Source organism: Canis lupus, chromosome 17 (genome assembly GCF_003254725.2).
Source record: "Canis lupus dingo isolate Sandy chromosome 17, ASM325472v2, whole genome shotgun sequence".
Taxonomy (NCBI): domain Eukaryota; kingdom Metazoa; phylum Chordata; class Mammalia; order Carnivora; family Canidae; genus Canis; species Canis lupus.
This window is the reverse complement of record NC_064259.1, coordinates 6,907,531-6,926,913: the sequence shown is the minus strand read 5'-3', so window position 1 is coordinate 6,926,913 and position 19,383 is coordinate 6,907,531. Positions and strand designations below refer to the sequence as shown.

Below are 19,383 nucleotides of genomic sequence, written 5' to 3'. Positions count from 1 at the left end.
TGGGTTCTCATTCTCTTAACAGTGTCTTCTGAAGAGAAGATATTCTTTCTTCTGATGAAGTCCAATTTATAATTTTTTTTATAGATCATACTTCTGGTATCATATCTACAAAATTCTGCCTAACCCAAAGGCTGCAAAGATTTCCTGTACATGCCTTTAAATTTTCCTCCATGTTCTTCCCAACATCTTCCATGACAATGGGAAGTCATCAAAGCAACCTCTTAAGCTGTTATTAGGTTTTCAACTACTGTTTACCAGTGTTTTTCGTAATCTCATACATAGGGACCCATACTTAGCTACAGAAATTGCTTTAATAACCTTCATCTGACAACATGGAAGATGATGATCAGAATAACAGGTAAAAATTACAAATTTATGTCAACAGTGAGGGTGAGGTAGGGTAAAACAGACAGGTAACAGATCACATACACAGGGGCTTTGTGCCCAAGCCCTAGTCAGCAGTGACTTACATATGGTATCTCACTTAGCCCAAAGCACCTACTCTATACAGAAGAATCTTGGTAATGTATCCCCTGGACAATCTCTTCCCTGACCCCTGGGCTCTCCCTGGAAGATGCCATTTTAAAAACAGACTCTCTTTGGTCACTAAATTCTCCCCAAAAGAGTCACTAAGAGTCACTAAGTCTAAGATGTGTAACTGAACACTGCCCAATTTGGGTTCTAATAGCTATGTCTGCAGTGTAAGTTGGTGCTCAGCTTGAGCTAATGAATTAATTCCTAGTTACCAATGAGATGCCTGAGTGGCATCATTGTTGAATACCTGGCCTCAGTATCAGTCAGGACAATCCCTGTTGACGCCATAAAAAGGAAGACCCAGTGGCTGGTTCTCCAAGATAGCCTAAGACAACAGAATGAACTTCTGTTCTTCCTGCTACTCTTGTACCACTGAGACCCAATGACTAAAGAGACATTCTTTCTCTGACAAGGAAGAGGAAGGACCCAGTTTCCTGGGTACCCATAGGCTGTCAGAATAAGTTCACACCCCACCTCTTTTCTTTCATCATTGTGTATCAAACCTGAATAGTGAGAAACTACTACACCTCTCCCCTTTTTGGCAAGGAGCCTCTTCCCCACAGTGCTTTATTCATCCCCAAAGTCTGTTTCTCTATTTAAAAGCTCTCTTAATATAGATGATAAATAATCCAGTTCTACCTGTGAAAACTAAATTTAGTTCTCAGAACACAAAGTGGCATTACTATCCCTATTTCATTGATGAGGATCCTGGAGCTGAATGAATTATCATTTTAACTAATTTGAAGAGCCTTGATTTTTCTCAAAGTATATAAGGTTAGTTGATCAAATGAGTATTACCATAAAGTTACATGAAATCCAGAGATGTTAACTTTTTCTTTAAGTCTTGTAAAGACTCAAAGTTCTAAGGATAGATATAAAACTGTTCAGAGATTAATAGAAAGATCAATACTCTATATTATGTAAGATATAGATAGCATCTATGAAAATTTATGAGCAAACTAACTTTCAGTGCACAGAGGCTAAGAAATCAAGCAACTTGCCCGTGGTCACACAACTTGTCTTAGTGCAATCAGGATTCAAACCCAGCACTGTCTGTCTCTACAGCCATCCTCCTTCCACCCTATCAATGAACCTACATCAGAATGAGAGTTCAAAGTCAAATGGCAAGACTTACTGAATTAAATATCCTCTCTTTGTGCTTTCCTCCATTTTGATTTTTGTAGGGATCTTTATTTGGGGGGAATATGCCAATTATGTATGTCACAGACTGATATTTATAATCTTTCTAATATTGGAAAACAGACGGGAAATGATCAACTTTAAGAAAGGAAGGAGGAGGAATATGAGAAATATAAGTGTGACTCATGCAAATTATAAAAAATTAATAACTAAGTATAATGTGGTACTCTGGATTGGATCCTGGATTGGAAAGAGGACATTAATGGAAACACTGGTCTAATCCAAATAAAATCTAGAGTTTAATTAATAATAACATACACACACAAAAAAGTTAATGAGAACACAGGGGTTAGTATTTGTAGAAAAAATGTAATAATGCTAAGGAGTCTAACTGATGAAACTTCAGCTTTCAAATACAAGGTAACAGATTTGGAAATCAAGCAGGTAAACCTAAAACCAGAAGAGACAACATACTTAGCCCTGGCTTCCTCCCACTTTTGTTTTTTCTCATCAATAGATCTCTTCATAACTTGGTACCATTTTCTGAAATCAAACCATGGCTTATCTGAAAGAAATGAAATCCTTGATTAGTAACCAAATCAGTCACATTTATAGCCATATATATTACTCATTTGAGTCTTCATGCACTGATATAACTAAACATTATGGAGTCACTGTCTCCTTTAACATGACTCCTGAATTCCTATCTATACTGTGGCCCTACCCAGATTATACTAAAAACTATCTTTTTTTTTTTTTTTTGAGACAGCATAAGAAGAGACATTAGAAGATACCTTGTTCAACCTTTTACTTTGTGTAGAGGCTGACATGAAGCAATGTCACAAATTGACTTCTAGCATTAAATCCAAGCTCCTAAAACCAATGAACATATATGTGAAATCTTGAAAGAAAAGTCAAACTCTTAGAGAGTAGAAAAGTAGTTTCCAGGACCTGAGGGATGGGAGGCTGATACAAGGGTACAACATTTTGGCTTTAAGATAAATAAGGTCTGAGAATCTAATATAAGACGTGGTGACTGCAGTTGATCATACTGTATCACACCAAGGAAGTCTGATAAGGAAACAGGACTTAAATGTTTACAAAAGGGACTCCTGGGTGGCTCAGTGGTTGAGTGTCTGCCTTCAGCTCAGGGCTTGATCTCAGAGTTCTGGGATCGAGTCCTGCATTGGGCAGGGAGCCTGCTTCTCCCTCTGCCTGTGTCTCTGTCTCTCTCTGTCTCTCACGAATAAATAAATACAATCTTAAAAAAAAAATGTTCACACACAATTACAAAAGATAAAAATGTGAGGTGATAAATGTGTCAATTAACCAGATAGGAGAATCCTTCCCCAGTGTACAAATATATCAAATTATCACAATATGCACTTTAAAGATCATATATTTTTATAGGTCAATTATACTCAATAAAGCTGAAGTTTAATTTAAAAACAATGAACATAAATCCTAGTGAGGGAGTTAAGAAACTAGAATTGAATTTAAGAACTCTTATCTACCCAACTTTACCAAATTGCTCTTAGACCAGACACTGTTAGGCACTAAAGATACATTAAATAGGGGATGCCCAGGTGGCTCAGCGGTTTAGCACCTGCCTTTGGCCCAGGGTGTGATCCTGGAGTCCCGGGATGGAGTCCCACATCAGGCTCCCTGCATGGATGGAGCCTGCTTGTGTCTCTCATGAATAAATAAAATCTTAAAAAAAAAATACATTAAATAAAACATAAAAAAATAAAAAGATGGCCCCTCCCTCTAGAAACTCACAGCCTACCTATCTTTCTATCATTTATCTTGTGCTTTACTCTACATCAGCTATTCCTAGCACTTTACAGGTACCGGCAGTCTAACAGGGATAGACACATTCGGTCCCCCAGTTTTAATTCCATGTGCTAAACCTGTAACAGATGTGTGAGTAGGAGTGGTTGTGGCAGGAGTGATTAGCTCTGATTGGAAGTGGTGAGGTCAGGAGTAGGTGTGAAGAGAAAGTAGAATCTTGAAGAATAAAGGTGGATGTGAGAGGGATTGAGGGAGGTGGGGAAACATTTCAGGTAGAAGGACCAGCATGAGCAAAAGTTGAGGCATTTGAACAGATGGTACAGTCACAAAACTGCCAGTATCTTCACAGTCTAGTACAGCTAGTGAAGAGAAGCTGGGAGTAAAAAAGCAGGCTGCTCTTTACACATAGTAGGAAATCACTGAAGTTTAGCAGCCTAGGTATATAATTGGATAATTATATGAAGAAATAATTCTGGTAAAAGGTACAATTTGTATACATGTGTATGTATACGTGTACTTGTATATTTTTCAAAGTTTCTTCCTCACATTTATTGCATCTTTTAATCTACCACTTACAATCACTTTGAATTTGAATGATAAAAAATTAAATACCTTCTTTGTTCTTTTCATTATATTTCTCAGCAATATTAGATAAAGTCCTGGAAAAAAGCAAATCAATTTATTTTGAAGTCACTTGTTTGAAGATAAATTTTGAATTCTGAAAAAAAAGTATGGAATACTTGAAACTGATGCTAATTTTTTTTTTTTTTTTCTGATGCTAATTTTTAATGGAGAAGCAATCACTATACACCCTGCCATTGTTTATTGGCATTTTGGGGGAAGAGACCCTTTTGTTTATTTTCCAAAATAAATAAATAATAATCTTTGAAGTTACATAGCACCAGGAACCTAAAGGCATACAGAAAAACTGCTACGAGATTCCTTAGGATTTGTGTATGATGATTTAAACTCAGGAATCAGTGAAGCAAGAAGAACATGTGATGTACCTAAAAAATAGGAATAAAACATGACACAAATAACTTACTAAGGTAGAATTAACTCTCTGACAGCTGAGTCAAAATTCATGTTAGAAGTAATTGTCACTACTAGTCAGTGTTCTATAAACAACAGAGGGCCTCTATTTTCTGTTGAGATAATATGTGGATTCCTTTACTCTGAATAATCAGGTGAAAACAGTACAATTTTTTCTTCATAAAACTGACATACACTTACCATTCTAAATTGTCATCCAATAAAAAGAGCAGTTTCAATACTACTACAATGACAGCAACAGCTTGAACATCATATTTAACAGTTTTTGCCATTTTAGCTATGGGATCAAATGTCAGAAAATCCACTTCTCCTATTCCAGTCATTTTTACCACCTGGCAGGTTAAATCATTCATTTCATCTGTTGAAGAATAAAACAGTAAAATATGAATTAAATTCTTCGCCTAACTAGATCATATTAATGTGTACCTCTGTAAGATAAGCTTTATCATCTTAAAACAGGGTACCATGCTAGAACTCAGGATGTGAATAAAATAAACTAAAAAATGATATCTGTATAGAAACACTAATGGTGGAGTCCTGGCAAGGCCTCTCTTTTCCTATTTGGACTTCCTAAAAACATCTACTATGTATAGGATACTTTCTGATACCTAACACACACCACAGGCTAGTTTTCTATCATTTTATACAACTCTCCTGTCTGTGTTTCTATAGCAATTTACATTTACTTGAAACAAAATCCCCTATAAGACCAAAAGCCTGTCTAGGAATGTATACTAACTAGCTGGCTGGCACCTTGGCTAGCACACTAGAAGCCTCAATGTATATTAAACTTGATGTACTGTTTTCCCAAAGAAATTATATGGTACCTTAGCCTCCATCCATTATTCAAGGCTGAATAATGTGGCACTTGGAACCAGAAAGCCTACCTAGTGCCTATATATTTAGGCTTTCCAATCATCAGCTTTGTGACTCTGCATTAGTCACTTAACTTCAGTTTCTTCATTTATAAAATGGGTTGTGAGAGAGTAAATTGAGATTAAATAAGATAGTGTAAGTGAATATACTTTGAAAACTCTAAATTACTAAGCACATTTCTTTACTCAGTAATCTAAGTACTTAAGATTTACAACGTTCTATTTTAATTAATTTTAAGTGAACAGTTAGTTATTATTTGGAAGAACATAATAAATTATACTGAATTAAGTTGCATTTCCTACACATATTCAGTCACCATGTCCTGCGGACTCTAGTCCCCCTCTCCATCCAACAGCAAGCATAGGAACCAGACCTTGCCATGAGCCAGTCTGTATCAGTTACATTTTGATAATCCCTTATGTTCTTTCTATTACCTAGTACTACATTTGTATATATATACACACATATATGTATGTTTGTGTGTGTATATATATATAACATATATATGTTACTACATATTTATTTTTATTTTTACTGTTGGAATTACACTATATATATATATATATATATATATATATAGTTTTGTATATTGCTTTATTAACATATGTATTTTCCTTCCTATTAACAATATCTTCAATCATTTTTTATATTGCTTAAGCAATAGGATAGCCACACCATGTTTGTATTTTCTCTTAAGAATATAAGTCCTGAGGGGGATCCCTGGGTGGCGCAGTGGTTTGGCGCCTGCCTTTGGCCCAGGGCGCGATCCTGGAGACCCAGGATCGAATCCCACGTCGGGCTCCCGGTGCATGGAGCCTGCTTCTCCCTCTGCCTGTGTCTCTGCCTCTCTCTCTCTCTCTCTGTGTGACTATCATAAATAAAAAAAAAAAAAAAAAAAAAGAATATGTCCTGAATTTCTCACATTTCTAGTTTTGTGAGAAATTCAGGGATGGATTCCATCGGCAGATTCCATCAGGTTACCTGCATCTTGGTATACTGTGAACAAGGTCTGTGTTTCATTGCCTTAAAGAGTTCACTGTGATCCTATCAGACTTTGACCTCCATTTGTTTTAGGGACTGGAAATAGCATTATGTTACCAAACAATAAAAATATTACCATAAGTTAGTTAACTTCTGCCATACTGTTTATTAGAATTCATTATATAATAATCATGCTTCATGTAAATGATGACTTGCTGTTTTTTTTTTTGGGGGGGAGGAAGGTGTCCAGCTGATTAATTATTGAAACATTTGTTACTTTAATTGTACTCAGCAAACTTACTGTAAAAACCAAGCATATCCCCAAATCAATTATTTATGAACAATGTCCTTTTAACATTTTTCAATAGCCTGAAATATTTTAAGAAAGGATTCTGAAATTAAGCTTCATGTTACGATGGACTCTGTCAGATGGGTCTGTGATTTGAGAGGATTCTATATTTTGCTCATTGTAATTCTACAATTCTATAAAAGCTTCCTCACCACATACACCACACGTACCAGGGAGATTGACTTCCATCAAGTATTTCATACACAAGATGTTTGGATGAAGATAGCAGTCTTCAGTTATGTCTGGAAAACGTGGCAAATCTAAGAATTTGCCAATTTCAATCGTTTTTTTATAGATATCCTCATAAGTAGGCCAAGACTGAAACAAAAAATAATCAAGGTAGCAACTTTTGCAACATAAACTATTTTTTAAAATATTTTCTGATTTTAGAAGTAGTATGTATTTACTGAATGAATTTTAGAATGTGGAGAAAAGTTACATTAAGGGGAAAACACCCATAAATCCCTAATATCCTAACAGCAATTTAAAATAGTAATAACACTAAATTAAAAAACCACTAAAAAATTCCATTTGGCTCATAAAACTCTTACTGGTCTTCCCCGTGATAGAGTGAAATCATTACTCCTTGCCAGTCACAGAAGAACCAGGGGAAGGGACAAAGCTGTGACCAAACTAGAGATCTAAAGCCGTCAGGACTGCTCTACAGAACGACTTCCCTCTCACACTTCCTCGCCACACCCTCTCATTCACCTTCAAGTTCACGGCTAACAAATTTAGCTGTTTCACAATATTCAGAAGCTTCTATGTGGGAGCTAACACCAGGGTTTAAGTCTAATAGTTAAAAATGCATAATCCAGGGACACCTGGGTGGCTCAGCGGTTGGGCGTCTGCCTTTGGTCCAGGGTGTGATCCCAGTCTGGGGATTGAGGTCCACATTGGGCTCCCTGCGGGGAACCTGCTTCTCCCTCTGCCTGTGTCTCTGCCTCTTTGTGTCTCTCATGAATAAATAAATAAAATCTTTTTTAAAAAATTAAAATACACAATTCAGGGATGCCAGGGTGGTTAACTGTCTGCTTAGGTCATGATCCCAGGGTCCTGGGATTGAACTTCCCTGTGTGTCTCTCTCTCACAAATAAAAATCTTAAAAAAAAACTCTGCATAATTCAACTTCATGTTCTCTCATGTAACTGCATATAAAATTGTCTTATAGAATCCAGGAAAATCTATGAGCTACTATTAATAAATTTGTTTCTGTTCACTTTAAGATTACCTCTGTAGCTCATCTAGTATGCTATTTTTATTTTTGCAACTTATAAACATCCTTGAAATTAATACTACATATGATTTTTCCTCATTTCCTCATCCATTTACATAAAAACACTTGATTTGGAATCTATGCAATGTACTTTGGGAAATGTAAAGATGAATAAAACAATGCCTTTAAGGGGTTTATAATCTAGAAAGGGAGATAAGGTGCGCGAACATATAGTATAAAATAGAAAGTTATCAAGTATCTCTAGTAAGATGGGTTTTTTTGTAAGTCTTGTGGAATTTTGGAAAAACTAACATTTCTGATAGGGTAGAAGTCTATTACAATTGCGCCTGAAGACAAACATTTGGGAAACCTGTTTGGCAGTATTAAAGTTGAGCACATGTACATTCTGTGGCAAAGCAATTCTACCCCTAGCTACATATCCCCAAAAGAAATGTGCATGATGTCCAGGGAAAGACATGGATTTGAATGTTCTTAGCAACACTATTTGTAAAAGCCCCAAGCTGGAAACTACACAAATGCCATTAACGGTAAGAAAATTTTGATATAGTCTCATAATTGAACATTTTATAGCAAGGAAGTGAATGCTCTGCCTGCAACAACATGAATGAGTCTTCAAAACATCATGTTAAAAGAAAGCAGACAGACGCAAAAGAGAATGATTCCAGGTATATAAAGTACAAAACTCAAGCAACTCAGCACCAAGTTCTATAGAGTGAGAAGCCAGGGTAGTGACTACTCTGGAGTGGGGGAGGTAACGAAGGGAGTGAACATCAGGGTGGAGCTTCAGGGGTGCTAGTAATGTTTCTCCATCTAGGGACTGGTTCAGGTTGTGAAAATTCATCAACTATGTACATTTGTGATATGCTTACTTTTCTGTGATCTAGTTTACCTCAAAAAGTGGCAAGGAAGGAAAGATAATACCAGGTAAGTAAAACCATGTTGTGTAATAGAAATACTTCATACATCACTTTGTAGGAGAAATAATCTAACTGGCCTATTCAGAATTGGGGACACCCTTAGAAGTTTATGGTCCAACTTTACAAAATCCCTAGCAGGCAGATGTCTGACCCCTCTTACAAATCTCCAGGGACAGGAACTCAATACCTTCCCCAAAGGTAGTCTATTTCACTGTTAATGGGTTTAATCATTAGAAAGTTCATCTGTATTCTAAGAAAAAATTTTCCCAATTTGAGCTAATAGTCAATTAAAATTCCCCAAGTTGTTTGTGAAAGTACGGCTGTTAAATCATGTCTTGCCCATCTTCTAAATGTGTGAGTGTGTTTGGGAGCCAACTAAAGGAATAAATATTTCTCTGCTAAATTTTACTTTGCAAATTCAGGTAAAGCACAAGGAAATGCTTTATAATGGTACTGGGATATGCTTATAGAAAACAATTACACTGTTAATTTCTAGAAAGTATAAGTGTGCTTGATTTTACTTTGCCTGAAGCTACAATCTCATTTGTATTTATTTTGCATTTATTTTGATATCACTATTTCAATATCTAAACTTTCAAGTTTTATTAGAAAAAAAGGTCTTTGGTTTATGCTGTATTATTAACAAATCATCAACCTGTAGCTGAAGACTACAAAATAAATTTCTGTCAATCCAAAGTAACAATGTTGCCTTTTAAGTTTTTTTAAAATGTTGAGATGGAATAATTCTACTTGTACACTCAAGTACTATAAACTGTATTCTAATCTGTGAATTTAAAAGAGAAAAAAAGGAAAAATTCTCAGTGACCTTTGGGAGGAAGTAGTCTTTTTTCTTTATAAAATGAACTCATTTAGAATGTTGCTTCATTTTGCACAAGATCTGAAGAATCTTCTCAAGATAATTTTAACATTACTGACAAGACTTATGGCAACTAATCCTTTCAAATAATGCAGGTAGGAGACGTAATTAAGCACTTTTATCTGCAAACAAAATAAGCACCAGAGCAGTGAATGTTTCCCTTAGAAAAATAATCATCTCAAAAAATCAATTTAATGTATGAATTCATGGACTAGTAATTGTAAGGAATGAAAAGGAATTGTAGTAAATGAAAAGGAATCTGTTAAGCCACAAAGATTTAATGTATTTTCAAATGTCCACCCAAAAAGCTGATATGTCAAACTAAGTATCTGGTGAAAAATAGGCTACCATTCTTTCACATGTGAACTGAAGATAAAATAATTATTAATAATGAAGGTCTATAGATTTATATTATAGTTTACAATAGGTTCTAGATTCTCATAGTCTCAAGTCAGTATGGTAGACTTCACTTTCAACATTTTCATTTATTCTAAACGGAATTTTCCTTTTTGAATAACGCTGAAAACTTTTTTTTTAAGTGCCTACAGAGTTTTCAATATCATTCTTATTTTTTTTACCAATCTTCAATCATTGTTATGCATATAAGTTGTTTCCAATTTATAAATAACTATAAATAACCCCATAATGAATGTATTCTAGCAACACTTAAATTTGATTATAAAAACAATACATGATTACAGAAAATTTTTGAAATATAAAATACTATGATAAAGACAATAAAAATTGCTCCTAACTTAGAGAAAGCCATTGTTAGCATATTGGAGACTTTTCTCTCAGCTGTTTGGGGCATATCCACATTTATAACACTGGGAATTTCAATTCAACAGCCTCTTTGACACCTCCACTAGAATATCTTTCCACTATGTCAAATGTACATGTTCCAAACTGAGTTTTTCATCTTCCATACCCCTGAATCTTATCCCTCCATCAGAGTTCCTTACCCTGTCACAAAACCCAAACATTTAGGAATCATCCTTGGCAGCTCCATTTCCTTGCACACCATATGCACACGCACTGTTTACCTCAAAGCTGAGTCTAGAATGCTATTTCTTATCACATCCACAATTGTTTCCTACACTAAGCCTCCAGAATGGACTCCCAACCAAACAGTATCCCCATATCTGCTTTTGCCACTTTGAAGCTACCAGCAAGAGTGATATTTCAAAATCCAAATCTGATATGTCACTCCTCTACTAAAATCTAATCATTTATCTTGCTCTTAGGCTAAGCTCACATCTGTCTGAGAACCTTTGTACAAACCGAGTTAGATGTAAATGGCTTTATCTCCTACATTTTCACCTAAAATTATATTTTGTATATATTTTCTAATGTCATGAGATAGCCTTTGAAAACATAATTTTTAGTGGCTGAAAAATATTTCCCTCTATGAACCCATCACTTCCTTATTATTGGGCACCTATGTTAGGTATACATTACATACATACATATTAAACAGCTATTAAAAAGTGTTTTCACAGGCTGTTCCATGACTTAGGAAAATACTCATAATGCAATACTGAGTTTTAAAAAGCAAGAGAGAAGTTTGTAGATAGTCTTGAAGTCTAATTTTGCAATTATGTACATTAAATAAGACAATCAAATATAACAAATATTAATGGCACCTAGGAGAAATTGGATTGTGGGTGATTTTTATTTCCTTCTTTATACATCTCACTGTTTTCTACATTTTTAAAATCACTCTGAATATATTTCTTTTATAAGAAAAAATAAATATTCAAAAACACAGTGGTCTAAAAAATTACACATAGAATTACCATATGATATAGCAATTGTGTTTCTGTGGAGATGCCCAAAACAACTTAAAGGGACTCTAACAGATATTTGCACACTAATGTTCATAGCAGCATTATTCACTATAGCCAAAGGTGAAAACAACCAAAGTGTCCAAGGATGAATAAACAAAATGTAGTATATACATACAATGGAATATTATTTAGACTTAAAAAGAAATTTTCATTTCTGACATATGCTATAACACGGATAAACCTTAAAAACATTATCCCATGTGAAATAAGTCAGACATAAAAAGACAAATATTATATTATTTCACTTACATGAAGTACTAAAATATCTACCGAATCTCTTGCTCTGGGTCTCTTTATATAGGAACTATTACTTAATGGTTCTAGTGCAATACCAAAAGGGATGGTCTTTTTACCGCCTCAAATGAGGGAAGAGTCGGAACTGAACATGACCACTGGATGCCATTCCTGACCCAGAGGACATCATCAAAAGAACCAGAATGCTACCCTTAGCTTCCAAAACACTTGAAGTGGTGGTCCAACTGTCCTTAGAGGGCTTGGCTATGAGCCAACCAATGTATACATCTGCTCCAATTCCAACTAAGACAGGCTAATTTGTGGGGCCTGCATTGCTAGTGCAGCAGAGTACCTAACCTCGGGCAGGAGACTGGGAGCACTGTTACATAGTACTGTTTTACAGAATAAGACCACAATGAAGCTTTTTTGTTCCTATCCCGTTGTCCTCAGCCCACAGAGTTGAATCAGGCTCTCATTTTGACAGGATTCTAAAACATGGATAACCATCATATAATATAGTAAACATTTAATGGCTGGGTTAGTATAGTCTTACTTTGGACTTAGAAAATGCATTCATGTAGAAAACACACCCAAGGAAAGGGTCTCACAGAAGTTGTAGGTATTCATACCGTATTTTCATTTGGTGTATATAATCTCCGGGATATTCAAGCAGAGTAAGAGGACTACCAGAATCCTGTTTAAAACTCTGCAGGTATAGTAAGGTATAACGACATTCTGTTTGATACTGGCCCTTTGGTTATCTAAGTAGTCTAATTCTACCTGGAATCTTCTGTGCAACAAGATGGAATAATAACAAAAGAAAGAGAGAAGACTAGTCTGTACTGTCCAAAGCACCATCTTTATCAGAATCACCTGCAAGATACTTGTTAAAAATGCATATTCCAGACTTAATGAATTTCTGACATCCAGTCAAAGAATCTATGCTTTAAACAAGCTCTCCAAGATATTCTTAAACGCACACCTCAAAAATAATAAAATAAAACGCAGTGGCTTCCAATCCTCATTTTTCTTGCAGCCTAGAAGAGAGCCTCAGATGGCTTTACTTCACAAGCTTGAAAAGAGAAGTGTGCCCACAAATCCTAGTGATGGTTAGGATATGGTGGGAGGTCAGGGACAAAAGAAAACATCAGCTGGTTTCTATTCATGCTGTCTGGCAGTGGTGACTCTGGAAGGAGGAGTGGGAGTGAGGGAAACTGAGAACACCTGTTCTTATTACACTCACCTCAATTTCCCTAGGGTAGATTTAAACCTGCCAGGTTATTACTCTAACAAAGGTTGCACAAACTATCTGAAGAGCTGCATATGGCCCACAGAGTAAGATGGCAAACAAAGCTAGGGTGAAGTTGGAAGACTCAAAGACCTTCACTTGGAGGTTCTCAGGGAGTAACCGACAGCTCTGGGGCAGTCTTTTTTCTCCTTCAACCGACAGGGACCTAGTTTCACAAAGGTGTAAGACTGCTCCAAGCCAGGATGAATCACCTTGGCAAAGTGCCACTCCGTGGGTTTGGCTAAACCAGCATTACATCTTTTCTTTTTACTCATTCAGAGAGAAGATCAGAATGTTGCTGATCAACATTCAAAATACGGGAGATGTACTTCAGAACGAATTTCCAGTTTCCTCCTTATCCCTTCTTGCTGAGTCTGGTGAGGGATGACGAAATGCCTAACTCTGGAGAGGATTTAGAAACACTGTCAAGGAGCACAGCAGAGTAACATGTATATGACATATTCTCTGTGTAGAAATCAGTCTGTGAGTTTAACATATCTAAAAATAAAATCAATACTGAAAAGATAGAAGTATCTTACTGTAAGTCATCAGCAGAATAAGGAGCACCTGTAATAGAGACACGTGTGTGTCTAGGCTCAGCTTTAGTTTGAGCTGTTTTCTGATTATTTGGGACTGCACAGAGATGGTCCCTGAAAGAGACTACATTTTTACCTTATTCCCCCAGAAAACCTGAAAGATTTTTGATAGAAGTAACTGATGCTCTGAATCAGCACCATGCTCCAGAAACTGAAGTCAAAAATAAAACAGCAAAAGAGGCAGAGGCAAAAAAAAGAAGGAAGAGGTTATTTTTAAATTAAATAAGTAAATAAGATGAAGAGCCTATCCACGTGGAGTTAGGAATGGGAACTCAGAAAAAGGAGACGGTGTGAAACACTAAAACTTGACTCGCACACCTTTGCCTCTTCTCCTGAGCTTTGCTCTTCAGGGAGAGTAATGGCAGGAAGACTTAAGTGCTCACGGCCTGCTTGGAAAAAGAAAACAAACCACATCAATGCTCTGTATTCTATAGTCCATTCCTCTCGGTTTTAAGTGAGTTCTGTCGGATTTCTTGTCCCTGGGACAGAGGAGCCCACTTAAATACTAACGAACAACTTAATGGAAAAAAAGAGGTCACCCAGTATAAAGGTTCAAGGGTCTTTAAAACTCTTTTTGGGAGTAGTGGTTTGTTTTTAAGGTGTGCTCAACTTTCTAGAATAACAAAAACAAAACAAAACCAAACACAGAAGAAAAACAGTCCCCAGCAGCCCACACACAAAACTCCACCAGCATTATCTTCACCGCCATCTCTTAGAACAATTGCACCTTTTGTCATTTCTGGTGGAGGTACAGCTGCTGAAGAAGCCAAGACTTACTGGAGAAAGCGAAGACATGGAAGGAGGGAAGAAAATGCTTCCTTTGTTAACAAAAAGCCATTTCCATTGAAAAGTTTCAACATACTATGGAACAGTGAATGCACTTTTGTGAGCAAAGGCAAAACATACAATGAAGAAAAGCTGCCTGTCAATTAAATAAACAGTCGTTTGAAGATATCTCAAACCTTCACCCTTTTTCTTGAAAAAAGGAGGGGACAGGAGAGGGGGAATGTGAACTATTACTAGACTTGGCCGGAAATATGTCTAAAAGGTACAGTAAATATGATACATAGGACTTCTGTAGTGATACAAATTCATTTAATTCTAACAGTAAGAAATCACAAGGTTAATATGTTTTTTAAAAGACCACAAAGCTATAATAAATTCTTGTAGCATGCATTAAAAACGAAGTGCTTGGGAAAGCATTTTATTGAATTTCACAAATATTCCAGTGAGTTTATTTTCCTTCATGAGGCAATGCCTTGAGACAGGTAAGGACAAGCTAGAGTTTCTGTTACACAACAGCAGGTTCTGGTGATAAACCTGATTACAATACCCTGTCAGAGGTGAACTTCCTGCTTAGCTATTTAAAAAAAAAAAAAAAAAAAAGTACAGTGCCTCACCCTTACTTATTCTTATGATTGTTTTGAAGCAAAGATTCAGCTAAGAAAAAGCTAGCGAATGGTACATGCACCAGTATGCAACCTCCAAACTTAAAACAAGACTTTCTATTATAACGGAAAATTAGTAAGAAATAAAAGTAAAGTCAGAAGTAATGACAAGGTATGTAATATTTATGAAGGAAGAATAAAATGATTTCCACATGTATTATGATTCACAAAACAGTTCACTTTGCATTTTTAGTCTGCTAGAATTATCTTAATGATTGTAAATTTACCATGTAGTAACATAAAATACTTTTTTATGTTCATAGTTGAGTCTGGAAGTTTGTGGTGAACACATTATTTTATGTGAGCTATAGTCTTGGTCCTGGGGATGAGACTATTTTAGAAATACATCATCAACTTGCACAGACAGACCTTTTGAATAAACACAAATTTACAAACTGATAACCAATTAGGACTTGTCAACTAGATGGGAAATTGCAATTTGTTCTGGGCCCACGATGAGAGCTGGGAAAAACCTACTGGAGTCCACCTTAAGATGTCTGTTGTCTAAATATTCTCCTGACTGTTGCTTAGCTATATTCAAATTTCACATATCTGTACTAACGAAGATTAAAAGTTAGTATCCAGAAAAGCACATGATCCCCGAATAATCTCTATTTGATTTTGGAAGGGTTATGCAATTATTTTTGCAGACTGACTTCTGTCATTATCCAGTTTTCTTTAGGCTAGTGTAAAACCTATCACTCCATCTCTCTTCTCCTGGGAAATAGAGATGAGGGGAGACCTGGGCTGAGCATGCTGGGTCCTGCGGATACTGGCCAAGAATCAAACTAATTAACAGATAATCCACATGAAATCACCAGTTTCACATAGCAGATATGAAGTATAATTTTCCCAAAAGAAGCATCCTCGACGTAGCCTCACATACGTATTTTCTGACCAGAGTAATATATTACTGGTTTCAGTATGTTGGTGAACAGTACAAATTAACTGATGAGATGATTTCTCTCACACACTGGTATTCATGAGTGATACTGACACACCCATAACTTGCATTTTTCAATGTCCTTGTTTATACATCGAAGTCATGTCCCTTAAATACTTATTGCTAAAATATCAGTAGAATGATTTTTATTTTTTCCATCAAATGCCACTATCTAATGGCCTCCTCATATTTTATGTAATAAATACATCTGAAAGTTTCCTAATAGATGAATTTGAAATCTCCTGAAAATAAAGCATTTGAATGTATTCTGTTTTTTAGCTTTTTTTTTTTTTAAGATTTTATTTTATTCATGAGAGACACTCACAGAGAGAGAGAGAGGCAGAGACACAGGCAGAGGGAGAAGCAGGCTCCATACAAGGAGCCTGATGTGGGACTCAATCCCCGGTCTCCAGGATCACTCCCTGGGCTGCAGGCAGCACTAAACCGCTGCGCCACTGGGGCTGCCCCTGTTTTTTAGCTATTTCAAATCACTTAATCAATAAACACAGACTGAATCCTTGCCATATATTCAGAATTATATTAGGTCTTATGGATAAAAAATAGAAGCATTAAATATAGTTCAAAGAGTAGTTGAGGATGCAGGACATAGACAAACCCATGCACCACATATTGCATGTTACTTCTATTTTAGAAACTCTATTTGGACAACATCTTCTAGTTGCCTTTACAGTCTTGAAAAATATAAAAGAATACATGTAACATATCTGTAATCTTGAAGCATGGTAATAAAATAAATACCCATAAATCCACTACCTGATTTAAGAACTAGAACACTGGATCCCTGGGTGGCTCAGCTGTTTAGCGCCTGCCTTTGGCCCAGGGCGCGATCCTAGAGTCCCGGGATTGAGTCCCACGTCGGGCTCTCGGCATGGAGCCTGCTTCTCCCTCCTCCTGCGTCTCTGCCTCTCTCTCTATCATAAACAAATAAATCTTAAAAAAAAAAAAAAAAAAAGAACTAGAACACTACCAACGCTGCTGCATCTACCAGTAACCTCCTTCCCTACCCTTCCCTCTGCTTCCCCTCCTTTTACATGTATAACTAGTATCCTGAATTTTGCTCATCACAAACTTACTTTTTAAAAAATACTATCATACACGGGCAGCCCAGGTGGCTCAGCGGTTTAGCGCAGCCTTCAGCCCAGGGCGTGATCCTGGAGACCTGGGATCAAGTCCCATGTGGGGCTCCCTGCATGGAGCCTGCTTCTCCCTCTGCCTGTGTCTCTGCCTCTCTCTCTCTGTCTCTCATGAATAAATAAACATCTTAAAAAAAAAAAAGATCCCCAACTTACTTAAAAAAAAATACTATCTTACACTAAACATACCTAAATAAATATACTTAGTTTACCTTCTTTTTGAGCTGAATACAAATGACAACATACTGTGTATGTATAGTTTGTGAATATTGCCATTTATACTCAACAGAATGTTTTTTAGATTCATTTTGCTTGTGGCTGTAGCTGTTTAATATACTAGCATCTGAATGTCACATTTTATCCATTTTCCTGTTGACAGACATTTAGATGGCTTCTACTTTTGTTTGCTTTTTTTCATTACCTAGCTGCCTTCTTTAGGCTTTTATCACCAAATACAAAACTCCATCAATAAAGAACTAGTTAAGTAAACTATGGCATATTGTATAGTGCAGTTCTTACAAAAATGAAGAGTTAACTAAATTGTAGTTATATAAGACAGTATCTCTATTCTTAGAAAATATACACTAAAAAATTTAGGGGTAATGAGCCATGATAAATGTAACTTACCCTCAATGATGCAGAAATAGAATTGTGCAGATACTCAGACCAATAGACAGGCAGTGAGAATTGCACAAATGATAAAACAAAATGGGATAAAATGTTAACAGCAGTTGAATCTGGGTTAAGGAAATATGGCTGTCCTTTGTACTATTTTCATTTTTTGCAACTTTTCTGTAAATCTAAAATTTTTTCAAAATAAAAAGTTTATTTCAAAAAATGGTAAGATATAAGCAGAAAAGGCAAAGTGCAATGGTTATTGTTACCAAGATATAATCTCATATTATTTTTATGTTTATACTTTCTACCAAAATCTCTATAAGAAATCACTCCCTTATCTTACCCTTGTCCCCTCACTCAAGATTAACTTAAAAATAGTTAAAAGATATTATCACTAGGGCAAGTATTTTGTGTAAACAAAAGCCTATAACCATGACCTTCCACTAATATGGTCCAGCGAGGGGAAAATTTTTAAGCAAAGATCAGACTAGTGATAACATTCATTAGTAGAGATTATAGTTTTTTTTTTTTTTTTAATCCAAGAATGGATGAGTAGTGAGATACTTTAGCCATTCAAGAAAGAATTCTCTTTTAGGTAACACTCCCCTAAAAAACATTTGAATATTGAATCTATTTCTAAATGTCTAAAAATTAGTATTTGGCACTTCCATTTCTGCCCATCAAGGAAACCGACTTCCCACTATAAACAGAGAAGTGGAAAAATTCATGAAATAACAGTTTTAGGCAATGGACAACAGGAAGCATAGGACTATAATCCCTGAAATAAGAGAAGTAAAAGGCCTAAGTTTACTGCCTGGAGGCAGCTTCCAAACTGTAGTGCAGGGAGCCAGGGAGTGAAACAGAGCCCTGTGGTCTTGCTGATTCAAGGAGACAGAGATTGGAGCTCCCAAAAGCTGAGGTGGCTACACTTTGCAGGCAGAGTACCAGCAAGGATAAAGCCACATACAGAGAAAACTCTGGAGATCTGCAGAGATCCTCTCAAGTCTTTGGCTGAGTACTGATCCATGCATGTGTGAGGAAATACCTCAGGCCAAGAAAAAAAAAAAATCATTGGATTCTTTCCGAGTGAATCCAAACAATTCCCAGAGCTCATACAAGGCACCAGCTGCAGTGGAAAGACTGTGTTAATAACACTGGGGGCACTGGATAAAGCCTTCTGAGGGAACATGCCATAGTAGAAGGGGTAAGTCCCAGAATAAAGGCCCTGGGCCAGCAATGAAACAGCTTTAAAACAAGCTTCTACAGGATCAAACTGATTTCTATGTTACATTACACCAGAACTAAAATGCAGTATTCAACAACATAAAATTTACAATGTCTGCATCCAATCAAAAATTACCAGGGATGAAGAGAAGCAGGAAAACATGACACATAATCAAGAGATAGACCAATCAATAGAAACATACGCAGCAATAACAGACACAATAGCATAAGTAGACAAGAACCTTAAAACATCTGTTAATAAATATTGTCAATGCA

General features: G+C 36.2%; 1 protein-coding gene across 4 annotated transcripts in view; it reads right to left on the bottom strand.

The window, feature by feature from the left end:
- The window catches only part of TAF1B (TATA-box binding protein associated factor, RNA polymerase I subunit B), a 66,487-nt gene that overhangs the window by 9,837 nt on the left and 37,267 nt on the right, over positions 1-19,383 (bottom strand). For 3 of the 4 annotated variants that reach the window (XM_025454686.3, XM_049095537.1, XM_049095538.1), the window contains 4 exons: positions 6,895-7,042; positions 4,699-4,876; positions 4,078-4,124; positions 2,149-2,239 (listed from right to left, as the gene is read on the bottom strand). In XM_025454686.3, coding sequence (XP_025310471.1) covers positions 2,149-2,239; positions 4,078-4,124; positions 4,699-4,876; positions 6,895-7,042 — 464 coding nt within the window. The remainder of the gene's footprint in view (positions 1-2,148; positions 2,240-4,077; positions 4,125-4,698; positions 4,877-6,894; positions 7,043-19,383) is intronic. The other variant, XM_049095536.1, reaches the window with a different exon arrangement.